This window comes from Thamnophis elegans, chromosome 2, assembly GCF_009769535.1.
Source record: "Thamnophis elegans isolate rThaEle1 chromosome 2, rThaEle1.pri, whole genome shotgun sequence".
NCBI lineage: Eukaryota > Metazoa > Chordata > Lepidosauria > Squamata > Colubridae > Thamnophis > Thamnophis elegans.
In genome coordinates, this window is record NC_045542.1 from 101,728,694 (window position 1) to 101,743,916 (window position 15,223).

Sequence of the window (15,223 nt, forward strand, 5' to 3'; positions counted from 1 at the left end):
ACAAGTAATGGAGGAGCTCACTCTGTTAGACTGTGCTAGGGACTCAAACTGCCAACCTTTCTGATTGACAAATTCAGCTTCTTAACCACTGAGCCACCATGTCCCTAATTTGAGAAAAGGGGGAACTTAAAAAAATATTTTACTTCTGAGGTTTGGAGGTGTGGAGTCTGTAAAGTCTGTAGAATTTTAGACCTGGGCAGTGCGAATGTGAGGTTCCTATCCTCTGCTCAGATTGTTTTTTTTAAAAATGGATTGTTCTTATGATTTGCTAATGATTGATATATAAGCATTTTTAATGTAAGCTGCCTGAAATTTGTGGAACTGGGTAAGAAATAAATAATATAAATGAGTAATAAAAACAAGAGATGTTCCCAGCAGCTTGTTAATTTATTTTTGAATTGATCTTAAATTTTTAAAGTGACCTTTTTTAAAAAAAGAAAAACAAACTTGGGAAGCTGATTTTTAAAATGTAATTTTAAAATGTCATTGGATTGTCTCCCCTTGCTTCAGTTATTTTGTAGCCTGCAATCAGGAGTGTTAGATCGAGACTGACTGTGCTGTGACATGAAATGGTCCTGCAAATGATCAGATAACCTTTTCCAGTAATGGGAACTTGCTTAGGTTAATAGAGGATGCCTGATTTCTGTTGGTTCTTAGTTTACATATAATCTCCCTGTTTTTGAGGCTGTAGGCTGCGGAAAAAGGTTTGAACTAGTCAGGTTTGAACTAGTCTGGCGTTAAATATGCTCTAGGTATGGGGAGCTATAGCTGCTTCTTTGAAGAACTCCTATTATTGGACGTATTAAAAATAAATAAGACAATGCAATCCTTGTGTTTGAACATCTGTTGGCAGTAATTAACTGCAACTCTTCAAAACTACTTAGCTTGTTCCTCCCCCATCTTTTCAGTGGGAATTTGTGTAGTTATCACCATTTTATTCAATATGCCTTTTAATGTGTTTCAGCACACCGAGAAGACCAGAACAATCAGACACCTCCTTTGGACAGAGGACACCTTCTCCATCCCTGACAAAAGCTGCTCCTGGTAGTGAAACCCCAAGAGAGAAACGGAGCCAGGGGCAAGCTCCCCAACACACTGATGGGCCCAGGAGGACTCTCCAAGTGGGTGGACGCTCACCGTCTGTTTCCCCGGAGCGAGGCAGCACGCCTACCTCACCTTATTCCGTCCCACAAATTGCCCCCCTTCCCAGTAGCACGCTCTGCCCTATATGCAAGACAACGGATCTCACCTCCTCTCCTAACCAGCCAAACTTCAATACCTGCACACAGTGTCACAACAAGGTCTGCAACCAATGTGGATTCAACCCCAACCCTCATCTGACCGAGGTAATGGTTCCTTATGACTCTATGGATAGCAGTAACACTATAAACAAGCTTATTCAGTGTTTTTAGCTCTGCTAAATTGCTTGCCTAGTTTATTAAAGATTGGCTTGCATGCAGTGTCAGAGCATGTTAAGGGCCCACATAACAAGATAGAATGCTTTCTGTTGACTTTATTAGAAAATGTACTAAATACACACACACACTCACACATCACAAATGCACACAATGTATCTATCAAAAGGTGAGAATAAAAAGACCTAGAAAAAGAAGTGTTTCATCTGCTGGCCGAGTAGATCAAGGAGAATAGGAAATTCTTAAGGATTGTATATAGGAGGTGAATCTCAGTGTCTTTCCAATACAATATTTCCATCTGTTATATTGTATGTATATATATCATAGAATCTGTGCTGATTCTCATAGCAAATGTTTATTCTTATACTTTGTTCAGGCTTCATATGTTTTATTCTTAGAGGATGTTTTCAATGACCTTTCCCAAGAAATGAAAGCAACAGTTGTCCTGATTTATTAGTACCATCAGTCCAATTGTGATAGCTGCTTTCTATAGCTTTCTACAGCTCTGGCTGATTTGCATTCTTCAGTTCTTTTAGGTATCTTTTCTTTTCCTTTTGGTTAGATAATATGCGGTGGTGGTTGCAGGCGGTACGCCCCGATACGCACCTATTGGCGCCTGCTGGAAGCAGCAGCCACTGTACCTGAACAGTGCTTTGGAGGGCCTGCCCACCCGCCTGTTTCCTTACCTGTATTTGAAGGAAACGGGCCATCTGTGCACATAGCATATGGCGCCTGCTGGAGCATCGCAGGCGGGTGCGCATGTGTGCACAGCGTGTGTGCCCATGGTGCACGCCTGGCTCCCATTGAGCATACCAGTTGCAATGGTAGTCAAAACCCACAGCTGATAATATGAATCAAAACATGAAATGAAAGGACACATATAATGAACAATTATATGCAATATAGGTAGTCCTAAACATATGACCACAATTGAGCCCAAAATTTCTGAGTAAAATAAAATATAATTTATGGTAACACAGCTGAATAAAAATAGACATTATGGTTTATTGTATAGTTGCATAGCTATTGATCTGAGTGATGAATAAGATCTCAAATTTCGTAATGATGTTAGAAAGGTATTTTCAGTGTGCTAATGCAAATGACCTTTCACCAGAGGATAAATCATTATATCATTTATTAACACCAAATACTTTTTATAGGTAGCTCTTTGGCTCCAAGAACACCACACTTTCCCAGTGTTCAGTCTGCAATCTATGGCACTTTAAAATACTAAGATTTTTTAAAAAAATAAAAATAAAAAGAATCTCTTAAAATATTTTATGTGCTTCCTATTCAGAGCCAAATTGATATCTATTAACCTATTAATATCTTCAATGAAAAAAAAAATTACTTTCTGTTGGATATCAATTTGCAAAGGGGGTGAACTCCCATAGCAACTACCCGTTCTAAATGAAAAATAAATGTAGGTTCTATAATCATAATCAAATTAGGCAACATGTGAAAATGCTTGATTACGTTCAATGCATCTGTTGTTAATAGCAACTACTGTGATAGGGGAAGCAATTAGGAGTGGAACTGTAGAATAAAGGAATGGGCAGTGGCATACTTTGGCCTTCCTTGATCATAGCCTCAGGAAATATCACTGCTCCAATTTAATGCCAATATCCTTTTTTCATGATAAAGTGCAAATTTTATTAGAAATGTGGCATTCAGCTAAGGATTAAAATATTTCTTTTCTTGTCACAGTCTCAGACTTGATTGCCCTAAGATTATTATTAAACAATAACAATAAATGTCTGAACTGCTATCATGCAAATCTCAAGTTCTATATAGATTTGACATCATGGAAAGCCTATACATCCAACTATTAAGCGGCTCTAGATATCCCCAGAATGATGAGAATGGATGCAGTAGGATGAACATGGATGTCATTTGAAAGATACTAACTGGAGCAGTATATTGTGCCACCATGTTGTGTTCTTCACTATGAACACATAGTGTATCTATGTATCAGGGATCTAGTAACAAAATATTTTGGCTAGGGGAATTGTAATTCAACATATCTGAAGCATACCAGGCTGGGAAGGGCTGCCTTAGTTCTACAAAATTGTATATAATAGTAGGACAATTGTGCCACCCTGAAACAATGAAACATGTTTGAATACATCATCTTTTATCTAGCAGTCTTTAATTTGTAATTAAAATGGGATTAATTATTTTATGTATTTACTTTATGTCCTTGTTCAGGTCAAAATTATTTATATGCAAATAAAGATGCAACCCTCTAACCACAATTACAATTCAACTTCCATTTATTTCAATGCTGTAATATCTATAGCAATTCTGCTTGAATGATGCACTGTTGTGTTAAATGCACATTTGCATTAATGTTTATATTTTCCAGTGAATTCCATTTAGAGAATGAAAACAGAATTTCTTGAATATTATTGAAGAGCATTAAAAGATTGAGAATAAAAAGTTCTAAGTTCAAATTGTCATCAATATATTTTGACTGAATTACGCAAAACCATAAGAGCTGCTTAATATCTACCTCCTATCTTCAATCTTTATAAAGATATAAACAATGATATAAATAATACAAAACAAATAATTATATGATTACTCATTATCATGTTATTATAAAGAATAGTAATCAAGCATCCTGTGAATTTCTTTATTTTTATTGTAATATCTTATTTGTAAAATTTATGTTAAATGGCCACACAGATAGGGGCCAAGACAAATAAATATGAAAAGTGCCAGAAATAGTTTTCCTAAATAAGAAAACTTTATCTCTCTTATCTGTGAGAGTAAGGAGCCTGGATTTTTATAAGACAAACTTTTATGACATATTATGAATTGAGAATTGGATTCTACTTCCTCAGCTGATTGACTAAAAAATTCTTTCCGAACTTGATTCATTACACTTTTAAATGTCCAAAATATAAGATGGCAAACATTTATTCATTTAAGAAAGTAATATAAGTTTATTTAAAGAGTTCCACCAATGTCAGTTTTAAGTATGCTTTTAGCCAAATAGTTCTTAGATGCATGAGAATCATGATGTTTGAGAACATCATGCAAGACTTGAATATTCTTCATTACCTGCTATGCTGGTAGTATTTATTCATAATGTAATGTACATATAGGCAGTTTGGTCTAGTAGCTAAGGCACCAGGCTAGAAATCAGGACAGTGTGAGTTCCATTCCTGCCTTAGATATGAAAAATGGCTGGATGACTTTGGTTCACTCACTCTCAGCCCAGCTTATCTCACAGAATTGTTGTTGGGGGAAATGGGAGGAGGAAAAATACTGTTCATGTTAATTGCCTTGAGTTATTTATAAAAAAATAAATTCAGAGGGAAAATCTAAATAAATAAATTTAAATAAGTAAAATCAGAGCAGGCTTCAAAGTCTTTATTCCACCCAAATTAATTTATATTGCATGAAAGGAAACATTTATTTGTTCAATTGCTCTGCATTTGAATAGTAATGAATTAGATTACCATTCATTCTGAACCTATGTTGAATATACTTTTGAAAGTTTTATGGCATCATTTTTTAACCATGCCACCTTTATTCCTTCTTATTTAAGACGTAAACTAACCTCTCTGCTTAAAGAGAATAATTGCCATTATCCTGCTTAGTGAGTGACAACTCAATCTGAGATATAATCACAGGACAGAACAAAAAGGAAAGGCCTTTGTTCAATAGATAATACCAAATTTGAAAGAGAACATTACTTAATTTATTTAAACATGGTATATAATAAAATCAAATATAATGAAAGATACATGGAAGAAAACTAAAGAAGCAAAAGTATAATGAGAATAGAATGATTAAAATAGTGAGAGTACAGGTCCTATATGGGACTATTTGAAGATAGAAAATGGGTAAAGAGGGCTAAATAAGGAGTCCTTAGCAAAGTGGATGGGATTGAAAATAAAAGTGATGAAACTGAAATGGGGGAATGCCAAAAGGAAAGTTTGGGGAATGTGCATAGAAACAGAAGTGTGAAATAGAAATGAATATTGTACAAGTTAAGTGTCCAAGAAGAATAACGATGAGAAAGAAATCATATGTTGAATATTGAAAAAAGATAAGGCTTCAAGTGTAGATAGTGTAATCCAATTGGATTACTGTAATATGCTCTGCATGGGGCTGCCCTTGAAGAGTGTTTGGAAGCTTCAACCAGTGCAAAATGCAGAACGATGTGGTGTGAGCAATTATGTATGCTTGTAGAACAGCATATCTTATGCTTCTGCTCTGTGAATTCCATCTGTTGCCACTCTGCTTCCAGGTCCAATTCAAGGTGCTGGTTTTGAACTTTAAAGCCCTTCATTCCTCATCCAAAATCAGACCTGGCAAGAGAGACATGTTGTGGGTGTCAGCGTTCCAAGTAATGCACCCATTGAAAGGAGAACTCTGGGGCAGGTAGATTCCTCAAAGAACAAATTTATTGGATACATCATATTGGCACAATCGATGAAAACCGACTCTGAAAATTCCCGTGGTTTTCACCTAATTAAAACAATGAAAGTTTTTTCCCTTCCCCCAAGTCATCAGTCACATTGTCCAATCGAGATGCTGGCCCGCTGCTTGCTTACTTCACTCCTCTTCTCCCAGCTACCTATTAGAATGACCTTGGTTCCCACAGGAAAACTTTTTGTTTTGATTGCAAAGTCTCCGTTAATTATCACCCCCCCCCCATCCCCTCTTCTGCCTTGTGGCAACTTTGAGGCTACAAAGATGGCCTCAGCCAGGTTCGCTTCAGGGTTGATAGTGTGTCTCATCACTCAGGGAACTACACTTGGCAGACCTGAGAAGGCAGACCTTTCCCATCATGGCTACTCACCTTATGGAATAGTTCTACACCACCTGAAATGAAGTCAGCTCCATCCCTCCTTATTTTCCAGAAGTCTATTAAGGCCTGTTGTTATCAGACCTAGAGATCTCAGGGGACTGGTGAAATCTTGAGATGGTTCCATTGCTGATTGAATGTCTTGTTTAAAAAAGAATTGAATAATATGACTGTGTTTGACTTTTAAAGCTTTTTATTTTATATTTTTGTACTGTTTGCTGCATGCTGCCCAGTCAGTTCTTGTGAGAATATGAATTTGATAAATAAAGGGAGATATACACAAATATAAATATATTGTACATTGGCTATATGACTTATTTAATTTATATAAGAATAGTGTGTCTGACTATGAACATTGGAAGAATGCCATGATTGTTCCATATACAAAGGAGAAAATAGCAAGAGTGCAAAAACTAGAGGGAGATTAGAGTATTAAGTATGATGAGAAGTAGTTTTGCAGAATTCTTATGGGAAGCTCATACGAAGTAGTGCAAACCAGATTTTTAGCTCTTCAGCAGGTAATTGAGAAATTTATGACAGTGAGAAAAAAATAAAATTTAGTTAGTTACATTTATTTAGAGAAATCATATGATAAAGGGATAAGCTTGAATTTTTGCATAAATATGGAGTTGAAAGTAAACGCAAGAAAAGTAGTTTATGACAGAAATAAAGCATGCATGAGAATAAATAAAATGCTTAACAAATGGTTCAATACTGAGACGGAGTAATATGAACATGTGTGATGTACTTATGGCTATTTAATGTATTTATGAATTAATGTATAAGAAATGCTCTGGGTGGTGTTAACAGTCAGTGGATTAGGGACAGAAATGAATATCATTTGTATACAGATAATGGCACACTGCTAGCTGAGAATATGAATGATTTACAATGCAATTGCGACTATAGAATTGAGTTAATGTATCGGAGACAAAGATAATTGTGTTTAAATTCAAAAGACCAGCAGAAGTAGATGAATTTACATTCCTTGGTAGAATATTTAATAAAGATGGGAAATGAATGGGGGAAAATTATGATGTAGTGATAGCAATACATAATCTGGTGTGAAGAATGAATGTTTGTCAAAAGAATTGAAATGGCTGTGTATAAGAATGTGACTCTGCCTCTTTCTTATATGAAGTGAGAGTTTGGTGTGCCAGGGAAACAGAAATAAGTTGAAAGTATTGGAAATGTGGTAGCACTAACTGTACAATTTTGGCAATTCCCTTGCCCACTTACTGATTTCTGAATGTATGTGGAGGGTGTACAAAAATAAATCATCCATATGTAAAAATGTTGATATAATTTAGTCAGAGAGAATAAGAATTAAGCTGAAAGCAAATGTATGAAGAAAAAGATGGTTAAAAGTCCATGAAAGTTTTAGTTGGATGAGAATTTTCAAAAACAAAAGCCAATCCATGAACATGATAGAAACAAGGATCGTTTGCAAGGAAGAAAGAAATGGAGGGCTAAACTAAATGTAAGTTACATTTTATTATCTCATACCTTTATTCATAAGAATAAGAAATAATACCTAATTTCTTACTTCTTTTCTGCTCTTTCTTTAGGGTTAGTTTTACTTTTGGGGATGTGAAGATGTGTGTGTGGGTATGTGTTTGTATGTATGTGACAGATAAAATAAATACATATATTAAAGTAGATCAGATTAAACAAGAACAGTAAATCCACATCGTATCTATATCAACCCAGTAGGAGAAACAAAATGCTATATAGTGTATAACTCATTGCTGCATAATGTTTTCCAATAATTAGAATTTATTTATTGTTATAGTCTAGAACCCACATTTCTTTAAATGTTGTGCACATCCCAAAGAATAGAAAGTAAATATGAAACACATATGTGCACACACAGGCACACACACACACACATTGTAGAGTATACTTGGTGTCAGTTCTGAACATTTTTCTTTGTACTCCAATGCACTCAAAAATATACTTGACTGATTGCTGGGAATAGTATGAAATGTGAAAAGATAAATGGAGGAAATTTCAGAGAAATAGCTCTTAACGATAATTAAAGTTAAATATGTAAGGTACCGTATTTTTCGCACTATAAAATGCACTCTCCCCCCCTCCAAAAAATGGGTGGAAATGTCCATGCGTCTTATAGAGCGAATGGCAGTGGTGATTGGTGGCGATCAGCAGCGGTGGCAATTGGTGGCGGGAAACAGCTGATCGGTGTTATTCTGGGAGACTGATCCAACCACCAATCAGCAGAGAAGGCTCTAGCATTCCCTGGTGGTGGCAGCAGCTCAGCACAGTTGATCAGTGCTGGGCGCAATGAAGCCATGTGATGGGGCTGTTATAATGTGCTGAAGTTGACCAGGCTGTTTGCTGCAAGGATGCTAGCCAGATGAATATCGTATGGATCCTGGGAGGCAGAGGCAGATTTTTTTTCTTGTTTTCCTCCTCTAAAGCTAATGTGTGTCTTAGAGTCCAGTGCATCTTATAGTGCAAAAAATACGGTACATGAGTGGGAAGAACTAAGCCATTCCCATGCAAACTTTCACTAGCTTTTCTTTTCTTTTCCTCTTTTCTTTTCCTCTTTTCTTTTTCCTTTCTTTTCCTTTCCTTTTCTTTCTCAGGGGTTTTATCAAGCTTCAAGATAGTGTGGTGATGAAGCACCAATTTTTGCTTCTCTTTATAGTGCAGAAGGGCACATTGAGGTGTTCTGCATTTTAGGCAGATTATATCAATGTTTAACATCTCTGAAACTCATCCTAACCATTTCACTTCATCGCTTGTTCTCATTCTTTGAATTCCAGAGACCAATATTTTCTAGTTGACAGTTCTGATTTCTGACATGAGAAATAAATCTGCATCTGGTTTTCTTTTTATAGCAGATCAATTTTTCCCCACTCTGCCGTATTACCTAGCTTTTGTCTGAACTAAATATACCACTTTTACAATCCTTTCACTTGGGATTTATTTATTGATTGGCTGACACTTAAATTTTGGCATTTTAAAAGAAGAGCTGCAAAGCAAATCATACTTTATATGCTATTGTAGTTCTCAGCCGTATTTCTGTGATCCATTATAATTATGCATTATACTATTCAGAACTTTAAAATTGAAGTTAACAAGCTATCATTATATAATGAGCATTGTTTCCAAAATTGTTCAAAACCTCCAATGTTCCTTTTGTGCAAACAGAGCGAATCATTTTCCCACTCTCCCCCCCACCTTTGCTGGTATGTGGATTTGGGGAAAATAACAAAAATACTGTTACAGCAAAGTAGAAAGATGAGATAAGTGCTAATGAAAAAGTGTTGGATATATTATTCCCAAAGAATGAAGCAATTAGCTTTACTGACAGTCCTTTTAAGATTGTGCCATCCACACATTTTTGCCTGTGATACAGGAAATGAACAAGGCTAAGCTGAAGTTCTGAGACATTTTAAGAAACATGATAAATAATATAGTTTGTTAAGATTGAAACATTTCCATTTTCTTCCCCCCCAAAAAGGAGGCTTGTGGGTGTTATTGTGGGAGAGTGAACATAGGGGTGAAAATTAATTAAAGCAGCAGGTAGCAAGGGGGACAATTTTGGGTGTATTAAAAGCAGCATGTTTTCAACTCTGCAATTGCTGTTTTGCCAAGGACAGCATAGAGAGCATTAAACAAGAACATACAAATGCTCCAAGATCTCAAGCTTGTGATTTTAGTTGGTCATTGAAGCATGCACTTGTGATACTAACCTTTAAAATTATCTCAGTTGTTTCTAATTAAATAGGGAATTTAATATTTGCATCAACAAAGCTCTAATGTCAGCTACAAGGACCTGAGAATTGAAATCCATAGATGGATTCAGGTGACACGCAGCCACAGGCAGCTTCTTTAATGATGATTGTATGGAATCCAGTGGCTCCATTTACTGAAACTCTACTCTCTACCAAATGTCTGCTAAGAGATTGCTAAAAATGCTGGGGCGGTATGCATTACTAGATTTCCAAATGAATACTGAAGTTTGATTATATCCTACATTGCTGCAGAAAATAACTTTATATGTTTAATAGGTTTTTTTTTAATTAAAAGTTTAGTCTTACTTTTATTTGCTCAGAAATAAAATGGTTTCAGTATGTTCATGTAATCAATACTATTCCTGAATCCTCATAAAGTCCTTGAGGGTTTTTTTCTCCATCATGAAAGGGTTTTGAATTTCTTTGATTTCTGCAAACACTTTATCATTTGTATTTATTCAAAAATGTTCTTTCCTGTGGGGAGGATGGAGGGAGGGAAACAACATCAGATCTGAACTTCATATTGGACAGAAATTTCCAAGGGTGTAATAATCACCAAATAAGTAATATTCCTCTGGGTTTCTCAATTGTAATTCCATGTTGACTGTCATCTCTGTCTTATAGTCCAAAATATCTTTATATTCCGGTATTTCTGTATCAGGTAATATTTATCCCTTTATCTTGATGATCTTCCAAAATATTCTCTTTTACATCTTTCATTTCTTGTTTAAAACCTATTGCAAATATTATATCCATATAACCAAACATTGTTGCATTAATGTCGTAACTAGTTTCTGATTCCATTTCTAAAAAATATATATCCTGAATTGTCTCAAATGTTGTAACATTGTTTGCCATATTGCAGATTTCACACAAGCAGACTTAGCCCTACTTTTTTCCTTCCTTCTTTCTCTTTAGTCCCCTCTATATTTCATTTCTAAAATTACAAAGTTTCTAAGTTCTGTTGCTTGCTTATTTTCAAATAGACTAAATGATTTAAATTCTTACAAAACTGCTTTACTGAATGTTTTGTTAAAGTATAATTACTGAATATTCCATCCCCTCAAAATTATGGTTTAATCCCATCCTTCTATAGAAGAATTAAAGAAACTAGAGGCTAAATCTTTAATGTAAATTGTTAATAAATTTATATATAGCTCTATTTAAAATAGAGTTTTTAAACCTGCTGAGAAAGCAACATCATGGATTTTGGATTTTAAAATAAACTATTGACACAATTGCTAATTCAAATAATCTTAAAATCATAGACTAAGAAAATATTCTTCTTTTCTAGGAAGCTTTTCTTAGACTATGATGGGCTCTATTCCCAACCAATTTATAAATAACTATTTTGGTCTCAGAGCAGCAACATAATTCCTAGTGTATAAATGCATGAAGTGCAGACAGAGAGTATATAACTTACTTTCAGATAACAGGAAAATCCGTAATAATCTTTTGTGAGGATTTATTGCAGGCACAGAGAATCTAGCTACCTTACCACTAATACAAAGCTACTTATCGGATGAAAGGTAAGAAACATAGAAATCATTTAAACATCCAGGGAAAGGCAGCAAAAAAGATAAAATGAAGTTCATGCACATATAACTATAAACACATAGGATAAGGTATAAAACTATTTCAGTGGTTGTACAGTCACAAGGGCAGAACTATTCATGAATGATTGTACAGCCACAAGGACAAACTTGTTCATTAAAAGGGATATTTTAGTTGGGCAAATATTATTTCAATTTCAGAGACTCAGAGCAAGACCATGAAATCCAGTTTTATTAGTAAGTTATTAAAAAGCAACAGATAGAACCCATGTAACAATGGGTTATAGATAGTACTATTGAATCTTTTTGTAAATAACCTGCAATCCAAGATAAGCATGAAACAGATTAGAATTATAAAGAGTTTTTGAAAGATTTTTATTCTGCCTTCTTTCATATATAACTCAAGGTTGCAAACTTATCAATGGTACTTCCTCTTCCTATTTTGCCCACAGCAATACTCCTATGAGGTGAGGGAGTAACCTTAACCCTAACTCTAACCCACAGCTAGTTTTTCATACCTGAAGTGAGACTAGTATTCCCAGCCACTGGTTTCTAGGCCAACTCTTTAACCACAACACTACACTAAACTGGCTCTCAAGATTGCAGATTATATGTAATTATTCTATTTAGTGAAAATTCAAATTGACTCTAAAGCTGTCTAAGAAGATCTCTCTCTCATCTCAGTGACCAGACAGCAAAATGACACATTAGAGGCAATTAAAATGTGAGCAACATCTGGCACCTATTGGGACAACTATCCAGGGACTATGGCATATTGCTCATTGACAATGTCAGTTCTGGGTGGATAATTCATAGGAAAGGAATTTAAGATGGAAGTGTAAACAGCCTCATACGCATAGGAATCACCAGTTGGAACATCTATTTGCACACGTTACTGCTTTGGCCTTTAAAATAATGATCAGGTAACCTTCTCTGTGTTCCCTCATGGCAGCTCTCTAGCTTTAAAATGCTCTCCCCTGATTAACTTTAATTGGGGACCAGTGTTAATACTGTATAGGTATAGAACTATAATACTGTATAGAACATGTATTTTAGGCCCTAAGCAGGTAGAGTGAAGAAACCTTTCCTCTTGTCCAATTATTACATTGGGAGGCTAATAAAAAGAAGCAAAAGCATGGGACCACTGTGCTTGTACTTTCAAAAAATAAACCAAAAAATACTTTGCATTTCTAAGAACCTCATCTTGAAAAGTTGCCAGGAATGAAGTTTTAGCTCCAGTATTTTTCTGCTGCAATGGTGCATGGTTAGTTCATCTTACATTTCCATTCCCAATGGTACCTTTATAATTGTTGTGTCATCTGAGGTCACAGAAAGGCTATTTTAAGCAACCAGAATTTTAAAAATGTATAAAGTGTTAAATAAATTTACCTGCAATGTGTTGGAATATGACTGTGGGTCATTTTCAGTTTAGTTTACACCCAACACAATCCAGTCAGTGCCTATGGCCAGATCAGAGCCCACTATTTAGTACAACTTGAAAAAAATTCAAGTAGTCCTTTGACCTATGGCCACAATTAGTCCAAAATTTCTGTTCTAAGCGAGTTGTTCTGTTTCTGTTCTAAGCGAGTTGTTAAGTGAATTTTGCCCCATTTTATGACCTTTCTTGCCACAGTTGTTAAGTGAATCACTGCAGCTGTTAAATTAGTAACACAGTTGTTAAGTGAATCTAGTTTCCCCATTGATTTTGCTTGTCAGAAGGTTGCAAACGGAGACCACATGACTCTGGGACACTGCAACTGTCATAAATATGAACCAGTTGCCAAGCATCCAAATTTTGCTCACGTGACCATGAAACTGCTGCAATGGTCGTAAGTGTCAAAAACATTCATAAACCATTTTTTTCAGTGCTGTTGTAACTTTGAAAGGTGACTAAACGAACTGTTGTTAAGTTGAGGACTATATTTTTGTTTATTAGACATCAGCAAGCACTTTAAAGATCCGCAAGTGTTAGCTGGCAAAATGGAATAAAAGTTAGGCAAAAGCTGGGGAAGAGAGATACAAACAACCAGCCCCAGTTAAAAGAGCAGAGGATATAATAACAAAAATTGACATTTTTATACCTATATATTTAAAAAAATGCAGAATGTTCCACAACCACTGGAAACAATCCTGTGCATAGTCAGCATGGACAGTAGCATGTTTAATCCTTTTATGCCCGTAATAGAATCAAAATAGAGAAGGGAATGAGAGGACCTCTATTCTGCACTACAGAAGAAACTACTTGGCCGACAGGAATGATGCATCCAGCACATAGATTTGGAGAAGTCATACCTAGCTCTACAAATAATGTGGCATTTTTTGTCAGCCAAATCTGTGTAAATACATAGCAAGATATGCAGATCATTATGGCAGTAAAAACTAATATTACCCTGTTCTGATATTGAGAATTTTTTCACTTGTTTTGGAAATGATTAATAGTATTCTGTTTGAAAGCGCGCGCACGCACACACACACACACACACACCAACAACAACAACAACAGGAAATCTATCTGTAAAGTCTTGATTGTTCAGACACCTCTAATGTTCTTATCAGAGTTCTGCAGACCCTGCTTGCATCAGTCATAGTTTCGAGAATCAGCAGCAAAGCTCCCCCCGCCCCCCATTTAATAGTCATTTCCGAGGAAATAGTTGAAACCTTTTCCTGAAAAAGTAGACGTTTCTGTCATTTTTACATGATTTAACTTTAGAGAAAACATCAAGGTTTTTCGAAGATACCACCTGAGAGAAGTAATTCTAAAGGAAATATAGTAGTATAGGAATAGTGTGTAAAAATGCAGAAGAAGGCTTTGTTTCTGCTTTATCCGGCCTTTTGCAAATGATTGAATTTCTGGGTGTGCCCCGGGAAAAAAGGGGCACTTAATGAGAATATGCCATATTTCCACTGCAGAGTTGTTGGACTCTAACCCTTGAAAAAGGCACAGGCAGTAAGGACATAGAGAACTTTCTGGGAATTTTAAAAATGGCAGACTTTCTACTTTCAGAGAAGGCCTATACAGGCAGCTGGGACAGAGGTTAATAGCTTTTCCTTGATTGAAACAAAATCTAGCCAGGCCTAACTCTTCTTCTGCTTAAAATATTTTGAGATTTATATTATATACAGAAATGTATTTGCAAGAAGACTATTTGTGAAGAAGAATGTATTTAGTTCTAATACAAGTAAAAGTATTGCAGTGGTGGGTTCCAGATCCCGGTGCACCAGTACAGTGCAACAGGGCCGGCCGTCCACCACATAAATGCGTGCGGCACGCACATACGTACTTACTGCCCACGATGCTCTGCGATGCTCCAGCTGTTCGGCATAGCATTGCGCAGGTGCCCAAGCTCCGTGTGCATGCGCAGAAGCCCCAAACAGATCAAATACAGGTAAGGAGGACGGGTGGGCCCTCTGGAGAACTGTACCAGAACGGTATCTGGTGCTCCCAGCAGGCACCGGTATGCCCGTACTGGGGCGTATCGGTCATATCCCACCACTGAAGTATTGGGACAAAAACAGATTTGCTGGATATATACAGGGGTGGGATTCAGCCAATTCAGACCAGTTCAGGTGAACCATAGCTCCAATGATAAGCTGGGGAGTGAACCAGTTCTCTCTGATGATCAGGTTGGCCCACCCACCCGCCTGTGAGCTTTACTTACCTATATCCTCTCA

At 36.2% G+C, this 15,223-nt stretch overlaps 1 protein-coding gene across 1 annotated transcript in view; it reads left to right on the forward strand.

Moving 5' to 3' along the window:
- Positions 1-15,223, forward strand: part of BSN (bassoon presynaptic cytomatrix protein) — a 175,605-nt gene that overhangs the window by 483 nt on the left and 159,899 nt on the right. Inside the window, exon 2 of the mRNA XM_032239080.1 lies at positions 965-1,346. Within this exon, the coding sequence (XP_032094971.1) occupies positions 965-1,346 (382 nt within the window). The remainder of the gene's footprint in view (positions 1-964; positions 1,347-15,223) is intronic.